The sequence below is a fragment of the Psammomys obesus genome, unplaced genomic scaffold (assembly GCF_907164565.1).
Source record: "Psammomys obesus unplaced genomic scaffold, mPsaObe1.curated_primary_1811, whole genome shotgun sequence".
NCBI classification, from domain to species: domain Eukaryota; kingdom Metazoa; phylum Chordata; class Mammalia; order Rodentia; family Muridae; genus Psammomys; species Psammomys obesus.
Genome location: NW_026596109.1, coordinates 2,331,615 through 2,351,734, shown reverse-complemented (window position 1 = coordinate 2,351,734; position 20,120 = coordinate 2,331,615). Strand labels below are relative to the sequence as shown.

General features: G+C 38.8%; 2 protein-coding genes across 6 annotated transcripts in view; one reads left to right on the top strand and one right to left on the bottom strand.

The window, feature by feature from the left end:
* The window catches only part of Dock7 (dedicator of cytokinesis 7), a 191,754-nt gene extending 183,190 nt beyond the window's left edge, over positions 1-8,564 (top strand). For all 5 annotated transcript variants that reach the window (XM_055628697.1, XM_055628699.1, XM_055628700.1 and 2 more), the window contains 2 exons: positions 4,942-5,109; positions 6,896-8,564. In XM_055628697.1, coding sequence (XP_055484672.1) covers positions 4,942-5,109; positions 6,896-6,938 — 211 coding nt within the window. In that variant the 3' untranslated portion in view covers positions 6,939-8,564. The remainder of the gene's footprint in view (positions 1-4,941; positions 5,110-6,895) is intronic.
* Positions 8,565-8,680: 116 nt separating this feature from the next.
* Positions 8,681-20,120, bottom strand: part of Usp1 (ubiquitin specific peptidase 1) — a 12,509-nt gene continuing 1,069 nt past the window's right edge. The window contains exons 2-9 of the mRNA XM_055629083.1: positions 17,924-18,162; positions 16,510-16,630; positions 15,898-16,002; positions 14,952-15,112; positions 13,223-13,908; positions 12,413-12,583; positions 11,519-11,720; positions 8,681-10,155 (exon numbers count right to left, since the gene is read on the bottom strand). Coding sequence (XP_055485058.1) covers positions 9,423-10,155; positions 11,519-11,720; positions 12,413-12,583; positions 13,223-13,908; positions 14,952-15,112; positions 15,898-16,002; positions 16,510-16,630; positions 17,924-18,093 — 2,349 coding nt within the window. The 5' untranslated portion in view covers positions 18,094-18,162 and the 3' untranslated portion in view covers positions 8,681-9,422. The remainder of the gene's footprint in view (positions 10,156-11,518; positions 11,721-12,412; positions 12,584-13,222; positions 13,909-14,951; positions 15,113-15,897; positions 16,003-16,509; positions 16,631-17,923; positions 18,163-20,120) is intronic.

The following is a 20,120-nucleotide window of genomic DNA, read 5'->3' as shown; positions in this document are numbered from 1 at the left end:
TGCTCAGATGTAGCCCATAGGCAGCTCAGTCTCTATGTGGGTTCCCGAGTAGAGGGATCAGGGCCTGTCTCTGACATAAACTCGGTTGCCTGCTCTTTGATCATCTACCCCCTGGCAATTCGGTCTTAACAGGCCGCAGAGGAAGAGGATCCAGGCAGTCCTGATAAAACTTGATAAGCTAGGATCAGATGGCAGGAGAGGAGACTCCCACTCCCAGTGGACTAGGGGAAGGGAATAAGGGGAAAAGAGGGAGGGAGGAGATGAGAGAGGGGGCTACAGTCAGGATATAAAATGAATAAATTGTAAAAAAAAAAAATTAAAATAAATGAAAAATAAAATTCCTCTACAACACTATATAACCAGGAGCAAATATATCTCCTAAGACACCATTTTTTAATAGTGAAAGTGTGCAAAATCCTTTCTTCTAACTTTTTGGGGTATCCTGTGTAATACTGTTGTCTGTGGTACCCTACTTTGTAAAAGCATGCCAGTGTGTCTCATCCCAGTCTAAGGTGGCTGAGCAGCCTTTGTCCAGCTTCTCTCTATGTGTTTTCCCACCTTCTCCCCTGCATCTGGTAAGCAGCATTCTTTTCCCAACTTCTGTGAAAATCACATTTTTAAAATTACACGTGCGCAGTACCTGTCTTCCTGTGCTAGGCTTATTTCACTTTGCACAGTATCCACTTTCTTACGTATTGTTGTGGCTAAAACTTGATTTTTAAGGCTAGAATGTATTCCATTGTATATCTGCACCATATTTTTATGTTTGTGCATGCATGCACAGGAGGCCAGAAGTTGACTTCGGGGCTCTATCTTTTATATATTTTGAAAGAGTCTCTCCCTGAGCAAGTAGACTGGCTAGATAGTGAGCCCCAAGGGTCCTCCTGTCTCCTGCTTCCACTCTACACCCACGTACCACTGACATTAATATGTGCATTAAACCCCATACCTGGCCCAGTTTGTTTAGGGTTTCGGGGTGTTTGATTGTTTGTTTGTTTGTTTTGGGGAGTGGGGATTCAAGACGTTGTTTCTCTATGGATCCTTGGCTGTCCTGTCTCTGTAGACCAGGCTGGCCTTGAACTCACAGAGATACTCCTGCTTTTGCCTCCCAAGTGCTGGGATTAGAAGGGTGTGCTGCCATGCCCAGCTCATTTTGTTTTTTTGTCTGCCTGTTTGTTTACATGTGTGCTAATGGATTGGACTGAGGTTGTCATGCTTGGACGGCAAACACTGTACCAGCTAAGGCACCTCCCCCATCCCCAAATGAGCCATCTGCCCCTCCCCCCTTATTATTGTGTCCTTTGGCTGTTTCATACATTTATGTAAAGCATTCTGAATTCTCTCACCCTCTCATCTCCTGCACACCCCTGCAAACCCCATTAAATATTTGATAGGTGGCGTAGGTTGTTCCCACCTCTTGGCTATTGTGAATCATGCTGCAGTGAACAGGTGAGGGTGTAAATGTCTCTTTGACCTGATTTGGTTTCCTTTGGGTGTATGCCTGACTGTCCATTTGGTACTTCTGTTTTTGCTCCTAAGCTTTTTTACTGTGTTTTGCCTGTGTGTGTGCACACACATCCTGTGTGTCCCTGACGCTGGCATGGGCCAGAAAAAGCAGTTGCACAGGAGTTACAGATGGCTGTGAGCCACCATGGGTGTGCCAGGAGGCAAACCCAGGGCCTGTCCAGAGCAGGGCTGCCGTCTCGTCACACTCCCACCATCGCAGGCGTTGACTCTCCCTTTGATAATAGCCATTCTACCCGAGAAGAGGTAGTCTTTATTTGCATTTTTCTAATTAGTGTTGTTGAACTGTTGTGTGTCTGTTGTCCATTTGGGTAACTTTCAAGATCAGTATCTATATCACGTAGCATTGTTGGATTTTTACATTTGAGTTCACTGTGTGCCCTGGATAGTAACTCTTGTCACATGTATACTTTGCACATATGTTTGCCCATCTATAGGCTGTTCTTGCACTCTGTTGGCTATTTCCTGAAGTTTCTATAAGAAACTCTTTAGCTTGAAGTTTTCCTGTAATGTAATCAAAGGCTAGATGGCCACACGGAATTGGTTTTGGGAAGCAGTGGAAAGCCAGCTCCTAACATGTAAGCACCTGACCTGTGCCACTTACTGGCAGGTGCACGTATTTCAGACTTATGGAACTCACAGGTTCCAACACTAATTTCATTAATTGGAAGGTTTATTACAACAAAATAACCCCTACTGTGTTTGGGCTGGGTGATCATGGGACAGTTGGTCTCTTTGGGTCATTGACATACTAAATGTCAGTGGACAGCAGACAACCAGATAATTTTCTTCTTGCTGTTTTAGGATATTTTATTGTGACTGCAATTGTAAACAGTTGTCTTTTTCTTCTTTGGTGCTTGGTATACAAGGCAGGGTCTCACACAAACCATGCATTCACAGGACTAGTGAGCTGCATCCTAAGCCCAAACAGACTTCAGAGGATGAGCACTTGTAGACAACAGGTCTCAGTGTTACTGTCCGGACAGAGGACTTCTCATTTCCAATTATAAAAAAGGCCCAAAGTTTTTAACTCCATCATGATGCAAACCTCACAGAGAAACGTTACACAGCCGGTGTGGTACCACGTGCCTATAAGCTCAACACTTGGAGGCTGAACAGGAGGATGGCTGTTAAGGTCAGCCTGGGTTACACAGTGAGATCCAGCCTACTTGGGCCTCAAGTGAATCCTTGTTTCAAAGAAAGGATAAGAGGGTGGAAGGGTAGGAGGGAAGAAAGAATTACAGTTAATACTCCACTTTTATTTTTCTCTGTTAACAGTGTTTTTCTACTGCAAGCACGCGCGCACACACACACACACACACACACACACAACCATAGTTCAGTTTGTAAATAATCTTAAATTTTATTTCAGTTAAAATTAGAACCATTATGTAAATGGTGAAATTATTTCATCAATTTAACCGCTCTGATGTTTTGTCTTGCTGTTTGAATTTAAATATGGTGTAATTTATACCACAGTGGGTCTTTTCTTTTGTTGAATTAAAATTTCCGTCATGAAATCACAAAGCTAAAGTACATAAGCATTTTTGTTCCTTAACATAGTGTATCCCCAAAATGTCTCAGTATTAATAATACCAAGAATGTAGGTGCTGTAGTCTGCCCCACTTTGTTACATAACCCATATAAAAAGGGTACCTTCTGCTCATCAATTTTGAGTGATACTTCCGTTGGCTTTTAATTACTGAAAGTACTTTCTGTGTACTTAATTTTTGTGTGAGGTTTTTGTCTTTTAAAACTTACCTTCGTTAAATCCTGAATTAAAATAACCCATTTCTACGCTCTGATGTCATCCTCCTCCTTTCCTTCCAGAAGTAGGCAGTGTCCCAGATTTCCGCTTTCTCATTTGTTTTGTCTTTACCAGTGTTAACAGAAATCACTGAATCTCTGAATGCTCAATTGTTTTACATTTTTTTAACCTTATGTAAATGAATAGTGTAAATGAATAGTATGTACTGGTTTCTGTCAGCTGCTGTCTTCCGTGCTTATCTGTTGCTAATTTGTGTGTTCCATTGTATGAACATGTGTGCTTCTTTTCTCCAGATGGTATATTTTGGTTATGTTTGGAGATTCCTGGCTTTGTTCCTATACAAAGCATATACGGACAGAACATGTACCTAGAAGAATGTCTGAGTGGAATGCCACACATACAACAGATGTGCGCCCTAGAATAGTACTCTGGGTTCATATGCTCATCTTCGCCTAGGTGTTAGGTATTTTTCAGAAATATGTAAACTCATAGTTTGAGTTAGTCTGTTCAGAGTGCCCACTATTCAGTATGAACACTTTTTAAAATCACATTTGTGGTTATATGTGTATGCGCATGCACATGGAAAAGCTCCGCACCTGCTTATGGAGGCCAGAGGAAAACTGCAGGGGGCCGTTCTCTTTCTGCCGAGTGGGGCTCTGGGTCAGGTTGTCAAGCTGGGTGGCCTTTTCTCATCCACTCTACTCTACTACTTTAAAGCTGTGCATTTCTCTGCTATCATTTGAGCTGCATCTACAAGCAGTATATTTAGATAAGCATATTAGATGTGGCTTGGTTGTGTTGAGACAGCCGCGTAAGCCACCTTCTTCAGTCTCTCAGCATTTAGGATTACAGGTGTGTGCTTGTGTATTACTTTTTAAATGTCTTTTTCTTAACTTTGAATAAATTGGCTAGTGATAAAGACCTATTTAATAAACCAAACCTTTTGTTTCAACAAGGGGTGGGGCGGGAGCAAGCCTGATGCCATTGTTATACAGATTCGGGAGACCACACTCAAGAGTTTCTGATCTAGAAACAGTGTGGGCGAGGGAAATGGCTCTGGAGCAATTTGGCGATAGAGCCCTTGAGCCCCCAACACTGGGAAAGACAAACTGCAGCGCACACTATTACTCAGGATGCTGAGGCAGAAGAATCACAAGTTCTAGGCTAGCCTTGGCTATGAATTAAAATGTTTTCAATTTTATGAGTACAGAAGGTGGTTTATCAGATTAAAAAAACAAACAACTCAGATGCTTATTACATCACAGACAGGAAGCAGAGAGGGGCAACTGGACAGGACACAGTATACCTTCAGAGGCACACCATTGCTGACCTCCTGCTGTAGCCAGGTCACCCTCCTAATAACCCACTGACCTTATGACCCTGTCACCTCTCAGGCCCATGAGCTGGGGACACAGGAAGTCTATGGGGATATATCCACCTAAACCATAACAGCGCATTAAACCTAAAACAAGGACAAAGCCTTCAACACATGAAGTCTGTGGAGACATGTTATACCTAAGCCATAGCAGCACCTCAAAAACGAGAGTCATTTGCCATCAACTAGAAGAGGGGGGTGGGGTGGAAGGGGGTTAAAACTACAAATTTCCAGGGGACTGGAAATGTCTAAACATGTGTTTCTTACCCCATAGGTGTGAGGATGCCTTAAGAAAAAACAAAAGCTTAATCGGGCCAGATCAAAAGGAGTATCAAAGAGAACTGGAGAGGAACTACCATCGCCTTAAGGAGGCTCTGCAGCCACTGATAAACAGGAAAATCCCTCAGCTCTACAAGGCTGTGCTGCCTGTCACTTGCCACAGGTATGCTCAGTGCTTTCTCCTCAGAGATTTTTAGGAAGAGAAAACCTGACTCATTTTGATAGTTTTACAGCTTTTTATTATAAAAATTCAGATGTTGTATCCCCAGAAACCAAACAGATCCACCTAGTATATAAGCCTTTGCCGCTTAACCCCTAAGGAATCCGAAAGTCACCCTTTCCTGTGCAGGACACACTAACTGGGACAGTACTCCTAGGCCTGCCTTCATAAACCTCTCTTGACATGTAAAGTCCTGGCCTAGTTTCTGGCACTTTTGTGAGAGAGTTCAAGACAAGGTTTCTCCATGTAGCCCCAGCTGTCCCAGAACTCATCTGTACACCAGGCTGGCCTCACAGAGATCCACCCGCCTCTGGCTCCCCAGGGCTGGGATTAAAGGCCTGTGCCACCACTGCCCAACCTCCCTTTCCTTGTTTGAAAAGCAGAATGTCTTCTTTTTCAGTACTGTAGCTCAGGCTGCCTTGCATTCAGTATGAAGGGGACAGTGACCTTGAACTTCCTGCCTGTACCTCCAAAGTGTTTTGATTATAAGGATACCAGACCAGATTGTGTGGTGTTGGGGAGATTACCAGGGCCTCGTGCATGCTAGATAAGCATTCAACAACGGAGTTACATTCTCAGGACCCCCCAAAAAGACTATTGAAAGTGTGTGTGCATGTGTGTGCATGTGTGTTCCTGTTTAAGTACGTGAGTTTATGTGCGCCCTGCGTATGAAGATGCCCCGAGAGGCTAAAGGGCCTCCACTCTCCTGGGACTGGAGTTACAGCTGAGCGCCGACTGAGTCTCCCTACAAGGGCAGTAGACACTGATCACAAAGCCATCAGTCCTTGTCTTAATAGTGCCCAGCTTTCAAACCCCCCCCACCCCGGGAGCCAACAAAGCAGCCTTTGAAATGCAGAGCCCAATGTCATTCTCTTGATAACTGCTTCCACCTTTCCTAAACACCCAGATGCCTACTTAACTTGAACGAACGAGGAAGGAAAAAAATCTTATGAAGAGACATTTCATGATAAAATCCTCCAATCTTCAGAATTTAAGAGATAAAAATTTCTTAGGATTTTAATTTTCAAAATGTGACGTGGGACCTTGACCACCCTCTGGCCCTCGCATGGGTAGGATGGACTTTTCCAGAGTCTGGTGGGATGTGCCACTGTAAATGGTTAGTCGTAGAAGCAGGTGGGAGAGTTCACGCCTTCTGCATTTCTCACGCACACTACTCTTGTAAAATGTTCTGCTTTGTTTGGTCCTAGCTGGGCTCAAATTCAGAAATCCACCTGTGTCTGCCTCCCAAGTATTAGGATTGAAGGTGTGAGCCTCAATGCCTGGCCCTTGCAAGTAATTTTTAATAAAATATAACAATCAGTTACTTTGTAAAAACAACTTAAAATTTACATTTTAATTTCAGATACGGCAAATACCAATATATAAACACACATAAAACATTTTGTAGTTCGTGAGCCACTTGTTTGATTTCAAATTTATGATTAAAGAAACACTTGCCTTTTACCATAGTAATTCTGACTACTCCAAAAATCTTTCCCATGGCACCTTAAGGACAAATAATCAGTATATCTGGCAAAGTGGCTGCTATCACATACCTCTAATCTGTGGCAAAATCTCAAACCAGAATGTGGCATGTAAGATGAGCATCTAATTTTGAGGTCTGTCTGGCAGGAAAACCAAAAAAAAAAAAAAAACCCTTAAAAATGAAAAAAACAATTGCGGTCCATCTTAAAAATTGTTCTTAACTATATCCTCTTACTTTCCTCAGAGATTCCTTCAGCCGAATGAGCCTTCGAAAAATGGAACTCTAGAATATACTTGTTCTATTCATTTGAAAAGAGCCATGTATTCATCATTGAGTGTGAGGTCTTCTGATGAGAAATAGGACTTGGATATCATTCTGGAAGCAATAGCATTGATGGACTCACTGAAGAATGTGCTACCAGATGCAGGCTGTTACACGTGAGGCTTATGGCTGTGGTTTCTAACCTTCTGGTAACATGCTGTCATCTTTAAAAAAAAGTTTTAATGATTCAAAGGTACAGTACACATTTACAATTATTTATACCATAGCTAATGTTAAATTTATTTACTTTAAGTTCTTATTTTTTAATTTATATTACCATTTATAGATTCATTCATTTTGGAACCATTTTAAATGTAGTAATGCTTATTTTAAAGGTACTATTAAATATGTGAATGTTTACACTAATTTTAATGAGTGGGATTTTAATTTCTCTATTACAATGGGAAAAAATTAATTGTTCAAAAACTGGTTCCAAACTGGCATCAGATTTCCCCTAATCAGTTAATGATGGCAGATACTGCCACCATTTCTGCCCCCCAACTCTCCCCCAAAAAAGACAACCTGTTAAGAATTGCCAAAAAAAAAATTACCTTATAACACATTTCTAGGGCCGGGCAAGGTGGCGCTCACCTTTAATCACAGCGCTTAGGAGGCAAGGTTCGTAGATCTCTGAGGTTGGGGCCAGCCTGGTCTGCAAAAGTCCAGGACACCAGGGTTACACAAAGAAACCCTATCTCAAAAAACAAAAATTATATACCAGAATACCTAATACTGAATGCTAATGACAGCGGTTTAATCTTTACGGGTCATTTTATTAGTATCAGCTTAATGAGCTAGCAATTTGAACTGACTTCTGTACTTCAATCTATCAAATGTTTACTGACTGAACCAGTAATGAGAAATCTGCTTTAAGGATGTTTGATAGGAAGGCTAACACTGAGCTGGGGTTTCATTGATTTTACTCTACCAAATAAATGAGATGTCATGTGTTTTTACAAAATGAATACATTAGTTGCTATCGAAATAATTGAAAAAGGTACACAGAAAAAAACTAACACTTTACAATTTGTTGTGACACTGTGGCATCTAGAACAGCAACAGTGGCGATGCTGCTGACCCTCCTGAAGTCACCTGAAATGACACCCTTTCCCCTCTGTGGGGAGGAGACACTGAGTGAGCACCTGTCATTGCCCACTTGGTTACCTGATCTGTTTCACATCTCAGTGACAGCAGAAAGGACCATCATGATTTATGTAATTATAGTTTATTATGAAATACCAGTTATTTTCTCATAAACTAGAATGGAGACTTATTACTCCATCTTGTTATACTTCCTGACAGTGTTTTTTAAAAATACAACCTTTCTCACCTCAGGAATCTCTAAGCTCTAACTGATAACACGTTATTTTTAAACATTCTACCACTGGAGAATCATTTAATTTCCATCACACCATCTGTGAGAAAATGCTAGTGGAATAAGCAATCTCTCCTACTGAAATGGAATGTTACTGCAGTAGCTCTTCTGTATTTACTCATCTGAGTGTGCCTTTACAAGTTCTAAAGCAGATGACTTAAAATTAAGACAACTTTGATGGACTGAAGTAGTTCCTCCACTGCCAGAAACTGAGTATTAAAGGTAATTGTGCATGATTATTCTGTCTTTTATGTACACATTTGTCTTTAAGGTAACTCGCTTTGGTAAAAATATGCATTTTTTTAAAAAAAATAACACATTTATATACATGGTTGTTAAACAGTTTAAATTTTATTGACCTCCCAGTTTTTAAAAAAAGTTAAAGGTCACACCTCTAAATTGATGTACTATATACAGACCATGCAGAATGAGTATGAAGAGATACAAATTAGTCAGCCAAAAAGCCTGACTAGAGTACAGAGATATCTTCATAAATACATATAAAATTCTTATGAAGATAGGAGACTGCCAGGTTTTCTGAGACACTTTCCAAAGTTCTTCAAGGCACAAAATATACACCACTGTGAATATACACATTCTAGACTTTGTGCCTCTGATATAGCCCAAAGATTTGGTTTCAGATGACTATTATAAAACTAAATATACTGAATGAGATTCTGTTTCTTGGGTGAAAAAGCCAGACCTATAAACATCAAGTAGATAATTAATTATTCCAAAATATGGAGAATACAAATACAAGCACTTTATTTTAAAAAGCAAACAAAAGATTATATTAAGTCCCAAAGTGTTAACTGCTTCAAGCTTCCATTTTGGATCATTTAGTACCTATACAAGTTTGTTCCCAGAAGCTTACTCATCACTAGTCTCTACTAAGGAAAATGATTCTAAAAATTAACATGGTTTTCAGTACTTAAAATCTTACTGTTTATATAAAAGCCTAGAGAGACCAATAATATCCAACAGCTTCAAAAGATAACTAAAGACTCTTAGATGTAATCAACTTTACCAATGTCTGTTCAGGTCTGCTTAATATATACAAGGAAAATATACTCACTATAATTTTTTATAAAATAGCAAGTAGGGAGTAGATGTAGGAGATGTAGAAGGGGAAAGAGAATTCAAAAAGTCTTTCTCTTCTGTAACTTTTACTTCAGAATCATCAAAAAGCAACCACTTTCCCTCGTACTCCTTTAAGCTTTGTACTACATAGGAAATCTTGTTCTCAGATCCATTCATGTTAATGCCTGTTTGGTCACTGGATTCCTTGTTCCTGTCAGATTCGTGGGTCCCATTGGTATCATTAGTTTCAGAGTTTCTACTTTCAGCAAATGCTGTCCCGACAACCTTATCAGGATTAGATGCTTTGTTGTACAGCTCATAATCTGCTTTGCTCTTTTGTCCTCCAAGAAGTCCAATAGCTTCTACATTTTTTTTGTTCAAAACTTTACTTGGCTGAGCATTTCCACCAACTCTAATTGACACTTCATCATCATAATTGTCAGCCATCCCCCTTGCTTCCTCCTCATTTAGTGGCTCTGGCTTACCTATTTCACTCATCTGGTCAACCACAAAATTCCCCTTATCTAGTTCTAGACTGTTAAGGTCAGTGACTTTAACAGATGCAGTATAGTGCCCGCTACTAATTGTAATGCCACTGTGCATCACAACAGCAAATAATCCATAGCTGTCATTGGTCGGCTTTGTGCTCCATTCTTCTAGTGACAATTTAAGAGGTGTCAATAAAGGAGTGTTGATCTTGGAAAGTCCGCCACCATAACAATCAAACCTTTGGAAGGAAAAAAAGGGCTCCTGTCATTGTTTTCAATCTAAAACTTTACACACAACGTGAAACCAAAAAGTAAGTCCTTAATGTCTGGTTATGACGAAAGCAGAATAAGACTTCAATTTTGAAAAATAAATGCATACACAAAAACCATTAAAAGAGAACCTAGGTATAACGGTGCACACTTTTAATCCTGGCACTTGGGAAGCTTGTGGCCAACCTGATCTATATAACAAATTCCAAGCCAGCCACTGCTACACAGTGAGACCCAGTTTTTTTTAAAAAAGAAAACTGACTGATGTTGGATTTTCTTCATTCTTTTATTAGACTTGTATTTCTGGAAGTTAGTACTTTTAAAAGACCAAACATCTGAAACCAAAATCCTCTATATTTTATTTTATTTTTGGTCCAAATAATATATATGAAAATGACTAAGAAAAGACCATACATCACTTTAGTGACAACATGGGAGGATTACTAGGAAGCTCTCATGGTTAATTTCAAACAAGTCAATAAATGTAGAAACCATGAAGTATACAATGGCATGTCAGAAAAGACAGATTATCCAAAACATCCATGTTTATATTTAATTTTAATAGCTTTTGGACAAATTCTCAACTATAAAGTTTCCCAAAGTTTTCAGAGATGAGCTAGCTTTCCTAACTTTCCTTAAAACAGAAAATGTGCTTTTCTATACACCCCCACCCCTCCAAAGGAAAAAAAAAAAAAAAGATGAGTCAGGCATGGTGGCTCACACCTGTAATCCCGGCTTGAATCTGAGTCAGGAGGACATTGAGGTAGATTGTTGTGGTTACAATCGTGAAACCCTGCCTCACTGAAGGAAGTGGGGGAGGAATTAAAAAATATATATATATTATATATATATAATAAAATAATATATATAATATATATAAATATATAAAACATTTCTCGGCTCAAGTGTGGTGTTTGTATGCCTTTAATCCTAGCACTCAGGAGGCAGAGGCAGGTGGATCTCTGATTTCAAAGTCAGCCTGGTCTATGGAGCAAATGCCAGGACAGACAGCCCAGGGTTACACAGAGCAACCCTGTTGGGGGGGGGGGGGGATTTCAGTCAGTTCCACCAAAGCAGAATTCTACTACTAGCACCTATAGAACGAATATGAAAAGATCTTTTGAGAGTTACACTGTTCTTTTAGTGCTGGAAAACAAATTCAGGATCTCAACTTTGTTAGAAAGCACACTACCTGAGCTATATTACCGCCCCCAAAAATCATATTAGTATATTTTTGCTCAAATAACCTGCTCAGTTAGGAGCAGAGTTCATTCGCACACATGCCTTCACTGCACACAGCCACTCTTCCCCTGGTTTATTTACAGTACTCACTCCAAGCCACTAGCAGCAAAGCACTTCAGGTGGATAGTGATAACTTCAGGCATTTTATCAAACAAGAGGCTGCGCTCTGCTTCCGTATAATGATGGCAGTTTTCGCAAAAATATTTATCTTCTCCTACAATTCTCTCCACTGAAGCAAATTGTGAAATTGCCCATCTCAAGGTCTTCATTTCTGTTTTTGGCTCTGGAGAAACTGTAAAACAGAATTGTTCACTCATAAATATCTTTTAGACATTCAAAACTTAAAGTTTCATGTATGGTATTATCAGTTTTAAATAACCCATCCCCAACATCTAAAGAGATTTCTGAAATCATCCTGAAAGTCTATGTGCATGTCTTTTCAGTATTTAGTATTAACCACAGTAAATGAATACATACATACATACATACATACATATACATTACATACATGCTAGGGACACTGAAAGCCAAATAAGCCCAGTCTCAAAAATCAGCTGTCAATTTCTGACAAGTAAAACCTGTCTCTTGATTCTTCAGGACATTTTCATACCTTCTATGGTTTAGATTAAATACAACAGTAGCTCAAGTACAAATTGTAAAAAAGACTTAAGCTACTAAAATATTAAGATCATTTTTCCATTACAATTTTTTTTTGATTTACTTATTTACTTATTATTTATACAGTATTCTGCCTTCATGTGAGCCAGCAGGCCAGAAGAGGGCACCAGATCTCATTATAGATGGTTATGAGCCACCGTGTGGTTGCTTGGCATTAAACCCTTTGAAGAACCTCTGATCTCTCTCCAGCCTCCCACCAATACAATTTCAGAGTTGACAAGTGGTGCTGAGAGAACTAGAAGGCTATCTACTATATAGCAAGGACTCTGTAACTATCCCATGGTCCACAGGCCCCCATTTGCTTACTTTCAGAGCTCTCCTCAACTTTGGAAAGCTCATCTTCTTGTACCGGGACACTAATATCTTGAAAATCTTCTCTTCTTTCTGTTAAGCTTTCACATTCCAAACAGCGAGTCCTTAATACTAGCTGACCTTGAAATAATTTCTCTACTAGTTCAAAGCCAATTTGCTCTGCACCTAAAATGAGAATAGGAAAGTAAGTCTATACAGATATGTTTTTCAGTATAGCCCAATTCATCAGTTTCCCATTGGAAAGGTATATCATGAACACAAGAGCCATGTTCACTTAAGCACAGCCTTATTAATGAAATGCAAAGTCCCTACCAAAAATTTTCAAATACGAATTACTACCTTCAGAATAAAATCAGCTGTGTCTTTAACTTGTTTCCTAAAGACATGTCCTTATAAAACTATCCCAGAGAACAAAAAATTCTGGCACAACCATTAGCCACATTAACTGTAGATTTTACCTAAGATGCATACATGTGTAAACAAACCCAAGCAAGGCAGTTATAGCTTAGCTCTAAGATTTACTGAGCTCAGTTCCCTTATATTTTTACATCATACTGCATAAATAAAAGGGGGACCCCACAGTTTTCCCATTAAAAATTTATTAAACTTCCCCACCTTAAAAACCATCAAGCAAAATTACCATAACATTAACAACAGTATATAATACATGTTCACATACTCAAGTACAATGCCTTAAAACTCAGTTGACAGCCAATGGTAAATTAACTTCTCAAAACAAAATCTTAAATAGTGTGTATTTCTGTAGCTAATATTCCCACTTGGCAATCTAGTAACTACACTGACCTCTGTTTATAGACTTAACTTCACTGCTGTCCACAGATGTAATGCTACTTCCTGGAGAGTCTTGTACACTGTTAGCTGTGCTGTCACTTCCGTACTTCCCCAAGTCCTCTTCAAAAGCACACTCATGTTCTTTAGGGAGTCCTTTGGTTCGCTGGTTTGTTGTTATTTTCCCCAGACTACAGAACTTGGAAAGAATGCTGGGTTGCTTACTTGTAGGCTTTAACCAATTTAATTTAACTTTTGATTTCTTTTGTGAGGGTCTTACACTCTCATTTTCAGAAACACACTTGGGGATGATTTTAGGAGAAATCTCTAATGTGTCACCAGTAACTTTTCTTTTTGATCTAGTTTGTCTCTGGTTCTCTTCCAATGGCTGGGATTCCTTGGACAATTTAACTTTTTTCTTCATGTTACCCGATTCACTGTCACTTTTTCTCTTCCAATTTCCTTTTGGGAGTTTTTCTTTCAAGTCCTCCAAATTCCTCACACTGTCAATCTCTGTGCTGTTAATTCCACCCATTTCCTCTTTCTGATGAGATTTTCCTTCCACCTTAGGTAATTCAGCCAAGTTTTTTACTTCTTCTTTTTTTAGGAGTTGGCATGTTTCTTGAATGTTTCCCAGAATACACTGTAGCACTTCCTGCGCATCATGCTGTAGATATCCTTCATACATAGGGTTGAGTTCCCTATGAATAGAAGTGTTTATTTTAGCTAATTCTAATTTTGTATAGTAGCATGAAAGAAAATGTTTTCGTTAACTATTTTAAATATTCAAAAGCATTCTACTAATTTGAAATCTCTTACCTAAATTTATAGTTGAAAGCAAAAGCAATTTTTTTTTATTATCACAATACTGTGACCCTCTTCAAAATATTATGAGTAACCAATACGGTTACTCATAATAACCGTATAAAAACCGGTGTTTTACCATATGCTAGCTTTTATTAAAAAGGTAGTGTGTCCCTCTCAGTAAGTGTTATTACAGTAACTACTGACAGATGCCACAAGGTTAAGTAACTTGCTAACAGTCATAAAGCTCGTTAAAGGCCTAAATCAGTTCTTGGCCATCTTTTTATAATGCCTCTTAACAAAGGGAAATAAACGCCCTATTAAGGACTTCCTTGTAAGACCTCATTATGAAAATTTTCAATGTTATTATATATATTTTTAAACAGATATGATAAGTATTTGAAACCTGCAGATTCTATGCATGCCACATTCTGTATACAGACCTACAATTTCTAATCTGAAATCCTCAGGGCCACATTTGTTTAGGAATTCTGGTACTTTCATTTCTAATGACAATACGACCTAAGCATGTACAGGTATGGGGTTTAAGCCTCAGTGCCACAAAAACGAGGAAATATAAATGCCTGCGGTTTGCCACCAGTGAGCAACTTGGTATGAGGCCCATATACTTGTATTTTTCTTAAAGGAGTGTAATATAGCACCTAAGTAATAGTATGAGCCATAGAGGCCAAGTCTATAATCAAACATTAGTCTTTCCAAGGAAAACTATGAGTAAAAGTATAAACAGATTAATATAAATTTGAATCGGATTAATTTAGTTTCATTTATTTTTAAAAATTAGATTTCAAAACTTCTGGGATATAAAAGGCTGGAGCCCGGAGCTTCGACTTTCTTGCCATTTATTCCTACGTGTTCATATATATCACTCTCTTCTAAAGACAGAAACAAAAAGATAAGAACTGGGCTGGAGAGGCTATACCTGAGTGTGTTAAGCAGTCGCCTTGGCTGTGTAGCAAGTTCATCTGTGTATTTCTCTGGATTTAAAAGAAAACTAGCCTGAAGCTGCTCAACTGAAATTATTAAGGACTGTAAACTGCATATAAGCTCATAACTTGGCAAAGGATCTTCTTTACAGCTTCCCTATCAAGAGAAAAAAACATAAATTACTTTATAAACATTACATAAGTGCCTCTTCTTAGTCTCACGGAACAATGTAGCTTTTCTGAATTTAATTTCAGTACAGCAAAAATTCTATTAAGCATACAAGCCAACTTTCCCCCCCAGTTGCTTTCTATATAGACAATAATTTTCTAATCAGTTTAGTTTTACAGTATTTGTTTACAATTGAGGCTAAGGGTGAGGCTCAGTGGGAGAGCTTCATTTGTGTGTAGCACCATAAATTCAGTCCTCAACACCAAAAAAAAATTAATGTCAATTAAAATGCAGTGGATAAATCACCTGGTACTCAAGTACGACATCTGAGACTGTGAGGTACAAGTGACAAGTGTTGTAAACAACATATAAAAGGTCAAGCAGGGGAAAAAAGAGTACTCTGAAAAACCAGGTAGACTGTCAAAATGAAAAATACAACATAACACTACCGAAAAACCTAATTCTTGTTTATAAATTAACAGAAATAATCTGTCACCACGGTACTGAACTGTCTTGAGAATCTGTTACCTTTATATTCAAGAAATAAATTCAACTCCTCCCATCAGTTTCTTGTGTGTGTGTGGAGGGGTGCTGGCCCGGGGTCTCAATGAGTCGCCCTGTCTGGCCCAGAAATCGCCATCATGACAAAGCAGGTTTAGCCTCAGCCTCGCGGGTGCACCCACACCTGCCTCACAAGTGTTGGGATCAAAGGTGTGCAACCAGCTTGCCTGGCATCCCCCTAGCTTATTTTGCTTTTGAAATTATTGTCTTACCTTATCTTTCTGATTAGAGTCATCCTTCAGAGCTTCTTTCTTTCTTGAAATAATGTTAAATAAGTGCTTCACTCCAGACTTAAAACCAGGACAAAAGTATAACACCTAAAAAAGGGACACTGTCTAAGTACTGAGCAAAACAACACACCTAAAATCACTAATGCCTTCTGCAGGGCACTCTTAATGCACGTTACCTAACACTGTGACATTAAGGTCCTCGTCAAAACATGTTCTCTTCCCATCAATACTAACCCAATAATCCCACAATAGCACTTAGCTCTGAACCTACGCAATATTAATAAGACTAAGATAACAAAGACTTAAAAAAAAAATCACAATATATTTCAGAGCACACAAAAACCAAGTTTTTAAGTAGACACAGCACCAGGAATCAAACAGAAAAAGAAAAGGGAAAAAAAAAAGGTTTGGCATTTTCTTAACCAATCTACCCAATTTTAGTATCTCACCTTTATTTTCTTTTTTCTTACCCCAAAGGAAGTAATGTGCAATTTAAAGTACTATCATAGCCTATTTTGGTTTATTTACAATTTAAGACAAAGTATGCACAACCCCATTCAATAATCTAAAAATTTAAACATTGTATCATTTTACCTGAAGAATACTATTCAGATAACAAGTATTGCCAAGATTATTCAGTCCCACAAATGGTAACAGGTTTTCTCTCTTCTCACAACTTATTGGTGAGGACTGTGCAGCAGGAACAACTTGATCACTATTAATAGGACAGGAAGAAAAGGTATAAAGCATGGCATCTTAACATGAAAATACTACTTCTCTAAATTTAGGGTGGTTTCTCTGTGTAGCCTTGGCTGCCCTGGACTCACTTTGTAGACCAGGCTGGCCTTGAACTCAAAGGAAATCTGCCTGCTTCTGCCTCCCAAGTGCTGGGATTAAAGGCATGACTACCACCAGGTGGGCCTCAGAAGAGATCTTAAAACATTATACTCCACAAACCTCACAATAATTCCCTCACAAGGTTAATCACACAAAAATAGATAAACTGGTATGCTGGTTCACTGTGACAGATTTAGAAGAAAGTCTATGAAGAGAATTATTACTGCTTCTCATTTTAAATAAGTTACCTTTTTTTCATCTTTGGTACTTGGGACTGAACCCAGGGGATCGCTAAACTATATACCCAACCCTGAACAATTACTGGGGAAACATACATGAGATAAGATCCACTTTTAGTTACCCAAAAGACTGCCCAATTGTTGAACAAAGAGCTACTATCAACTGCAGCTAGAGCGGTTTGGAATATTCAGTTTTATTCGTTATTTTTTAATAAAAAAATCACTTTATTGTAATGAATTCACAACTAAAAACATTGTGCAGCTAGATTAATGTAGCCACTCAAATAAACACTTGTCTAGCCCTATAGGACAACCATTCTGAAGCCATGGAGTTCCAATGGAGCTTTATACATCTACTATTAGTTACATTTTTTGTGTATTTATCCACCATAAATAAGAGAAAAAAACCTGAGTTTAGACTAGAAAAATAATTAGCTTAATACCCGCTATGACTGGACTCACTGTACTTTGTGTGCATTCCCTCCAGCTTTTTTTCTTTTTAGTGACTAAAGAATTTATGTGCATTAAAAAACGTTTATTTTTAAAATCTAGTTTCAAAATAATTTGCAACTGTTCTGCCTTTAAGCAGATATCAGTAGTTCTGTAGTATAACAAAGAAAAACCTGTTTTTACAAACAGTATATCAAAATATCAAGCATAAACTCAGAGTTTTAGTGGCTAATTCCCTAAGTTAGTCTCAATTACTAACAATGATGTTAATGCCATAAATTAACACTGTGGCTGTGATCCCTATGAGGCACTACCAGATTTACCCTGTTCACTTTAATTCCTGTCTCACTAAATGCAAATTCATGTATAAGTTTGTTTAACCCTGTGAACTGTCAGGTCAGTACAGAAGTACCAACCTAAATTCAATGCTCCTTCACTGATTGAGAATAAAGTACAGAAATATATTTAAAGTAAATACATACATCTCAGATCCTCTATACTCAGAAGCTTTTTCTTCATTTTCTTGAGAATCAGTAAAATCTAAAGCTCTTTTGGTTTCCTTTTTCTGAAAAAACTTCAAAGAAAGTCTGTTTTTCTTCGATGGACTACCTCTTGAAAGCCCATTACTTTCACTAGGTATGACACCAGGCATCTTCTTTTAAAATTGCAAGGAGTTGATGAGAATTAACTTATTGAAGGAAGTTGTAATCACCAATTATATCTGTTAATCACATACAAGAAAATTTCATTAGTCCTCAGCTATCAGGTATAAGTGACAAAATTAGCAGCTGTGAAAATTTTTCCAAAAGAATGGTTCAAATCAGAACATGGTATTTAAAAAACCTAATGCTGGACAGTGTGGCTCAGTGGCTCTCAACCTTCCTGATGCTGCAACACTTTAATACAGCTCCTCATGTTACTGACCCCTAACCATAAAATTATTTTGTTGCTACTTTGTAACTGTAATTTTGCTGTTATAAATCATAATGTAAATATCTAATGTGTGACCCCTATGAGAAGGTCGTTGGAGCCTTGGGGGTCATGACCCACAGGTTGAGAACCACTAGCTTAAATGCCACTACATTGTCTAATTTTCTTAAAGATATGCTACTAAATCTTTACTGCCTTAGTGTATGTGTACATATATATGCATGTATGTGTGTGTATACACACACACACAAAGTGACATTAAAGCCATATCACAAAACACACATTTAGTAAAATCATTCATACAGAACAATAAACTCATAGAATTTAGAAGTAAAAACGCAGGGCTGGTAAGATGGCCCAGTGGATAAAGGTACTTGCTAAGCCTAACAACTTGAGCTTGAAACCCAACTTCTCAAGGGTGCCCTCTGACCTTCCTGTGCACAACCATGAACACTCACACACACATAAAGGTTTTCAAAAAAATAGGTTTAGAGGCTGGAGAGATGGCTCAGCGGTTAAGAGTACTGTGTGCTCTTCCAAAGGTCCTAAGTTCAATTCCCAGCAACCACATGGTGACTCATAACTGTCTATACTGGGATCAGATGCCCTCTCTGGCATGCGGGTGTACATGCAGATAAAGCATAATAAATAAACAGATAGATCGATAAATAAATAAGTCTTTAAAAAATTCTTTTACGCAAAAATGGTAGCTGAACAAGTGTCTCCAATTGTAAAGAGTTAAGAGACGGGGATGAACGAGAAGCCAAAGTAGTAGAGACCACTTGGAGGCTTGGGAAGGCTTCAAGTGTGATTCACATACAGAGAAAAGCATTATCTGGCCTTCAGCTCTAAAAAAAAGAAAGATAACTACATGTACAAAGCTGAAAAAGAGGCTGGAAAAACTTCCTCCATTTTATGTATGCTCAACATTTCAACAGACTCTAGTTTTCCAATCTTGTTGAGACAGGGTCTGACTGGGTAGCACCGGCTGCCTGAACTCAGAGATCCACCTTCCTCAGCCTCTCCCCAGTGCTGCTAGAAAAGCCCTGTGGGCTACCACACCTGTCAGCTCCAATTTTTTCAAAACTGGGATTTTTAACTGCGCTGAAAAAAGAACCTTTTTGTTTCAAGGTAAAACTTTAAAATGTGAGCGGAAAAAAGGGATAGGACAATATTTGTGATACTTTATAAAATGTCTACTTTCCATTTGGGACATCTAGAAGGAAAATGTCCTTCTATCCCAAAGTTTAAGTTACAAAATTTAATTTACTACCTGAGTAGTAAGCGGAGGTACACACACACACACACACACACACACACACACACACACCCACATCCACTCAAACTCTACCCCTAAACATTTCACTCCAGAAGTTCATTGTACACTGAAACCAATTTGGGAACCAACTTGAGAACTAGATAGCTGACAAATGTTCCCACCTTGTCCACAACTTAGATTTTTGTCTCCCAGCCCCGTAATGTTCCTGATGAAATGTCCTGTTAGAAACGATAACCTTCGCTAAACTGTCAGAGCTCTTCAAACATTACTGACTGGGGAAAGGTGTCTTCCCGGGAGCCAAGGAGAAAGAAAAAGTGATCAGCCGGCTGAAATAGCGGACCGTCAACTCGGCCAACCATCCCTTCTGGGTCCCTGTAACCAACCAGCCAGCCCTGACGGTCACCAAGAGCGCGACCCTTCCCCGGGTGCCCAAACCTTACGCTCTCCCCGTCCCCTCTAAGTGAAGGCTT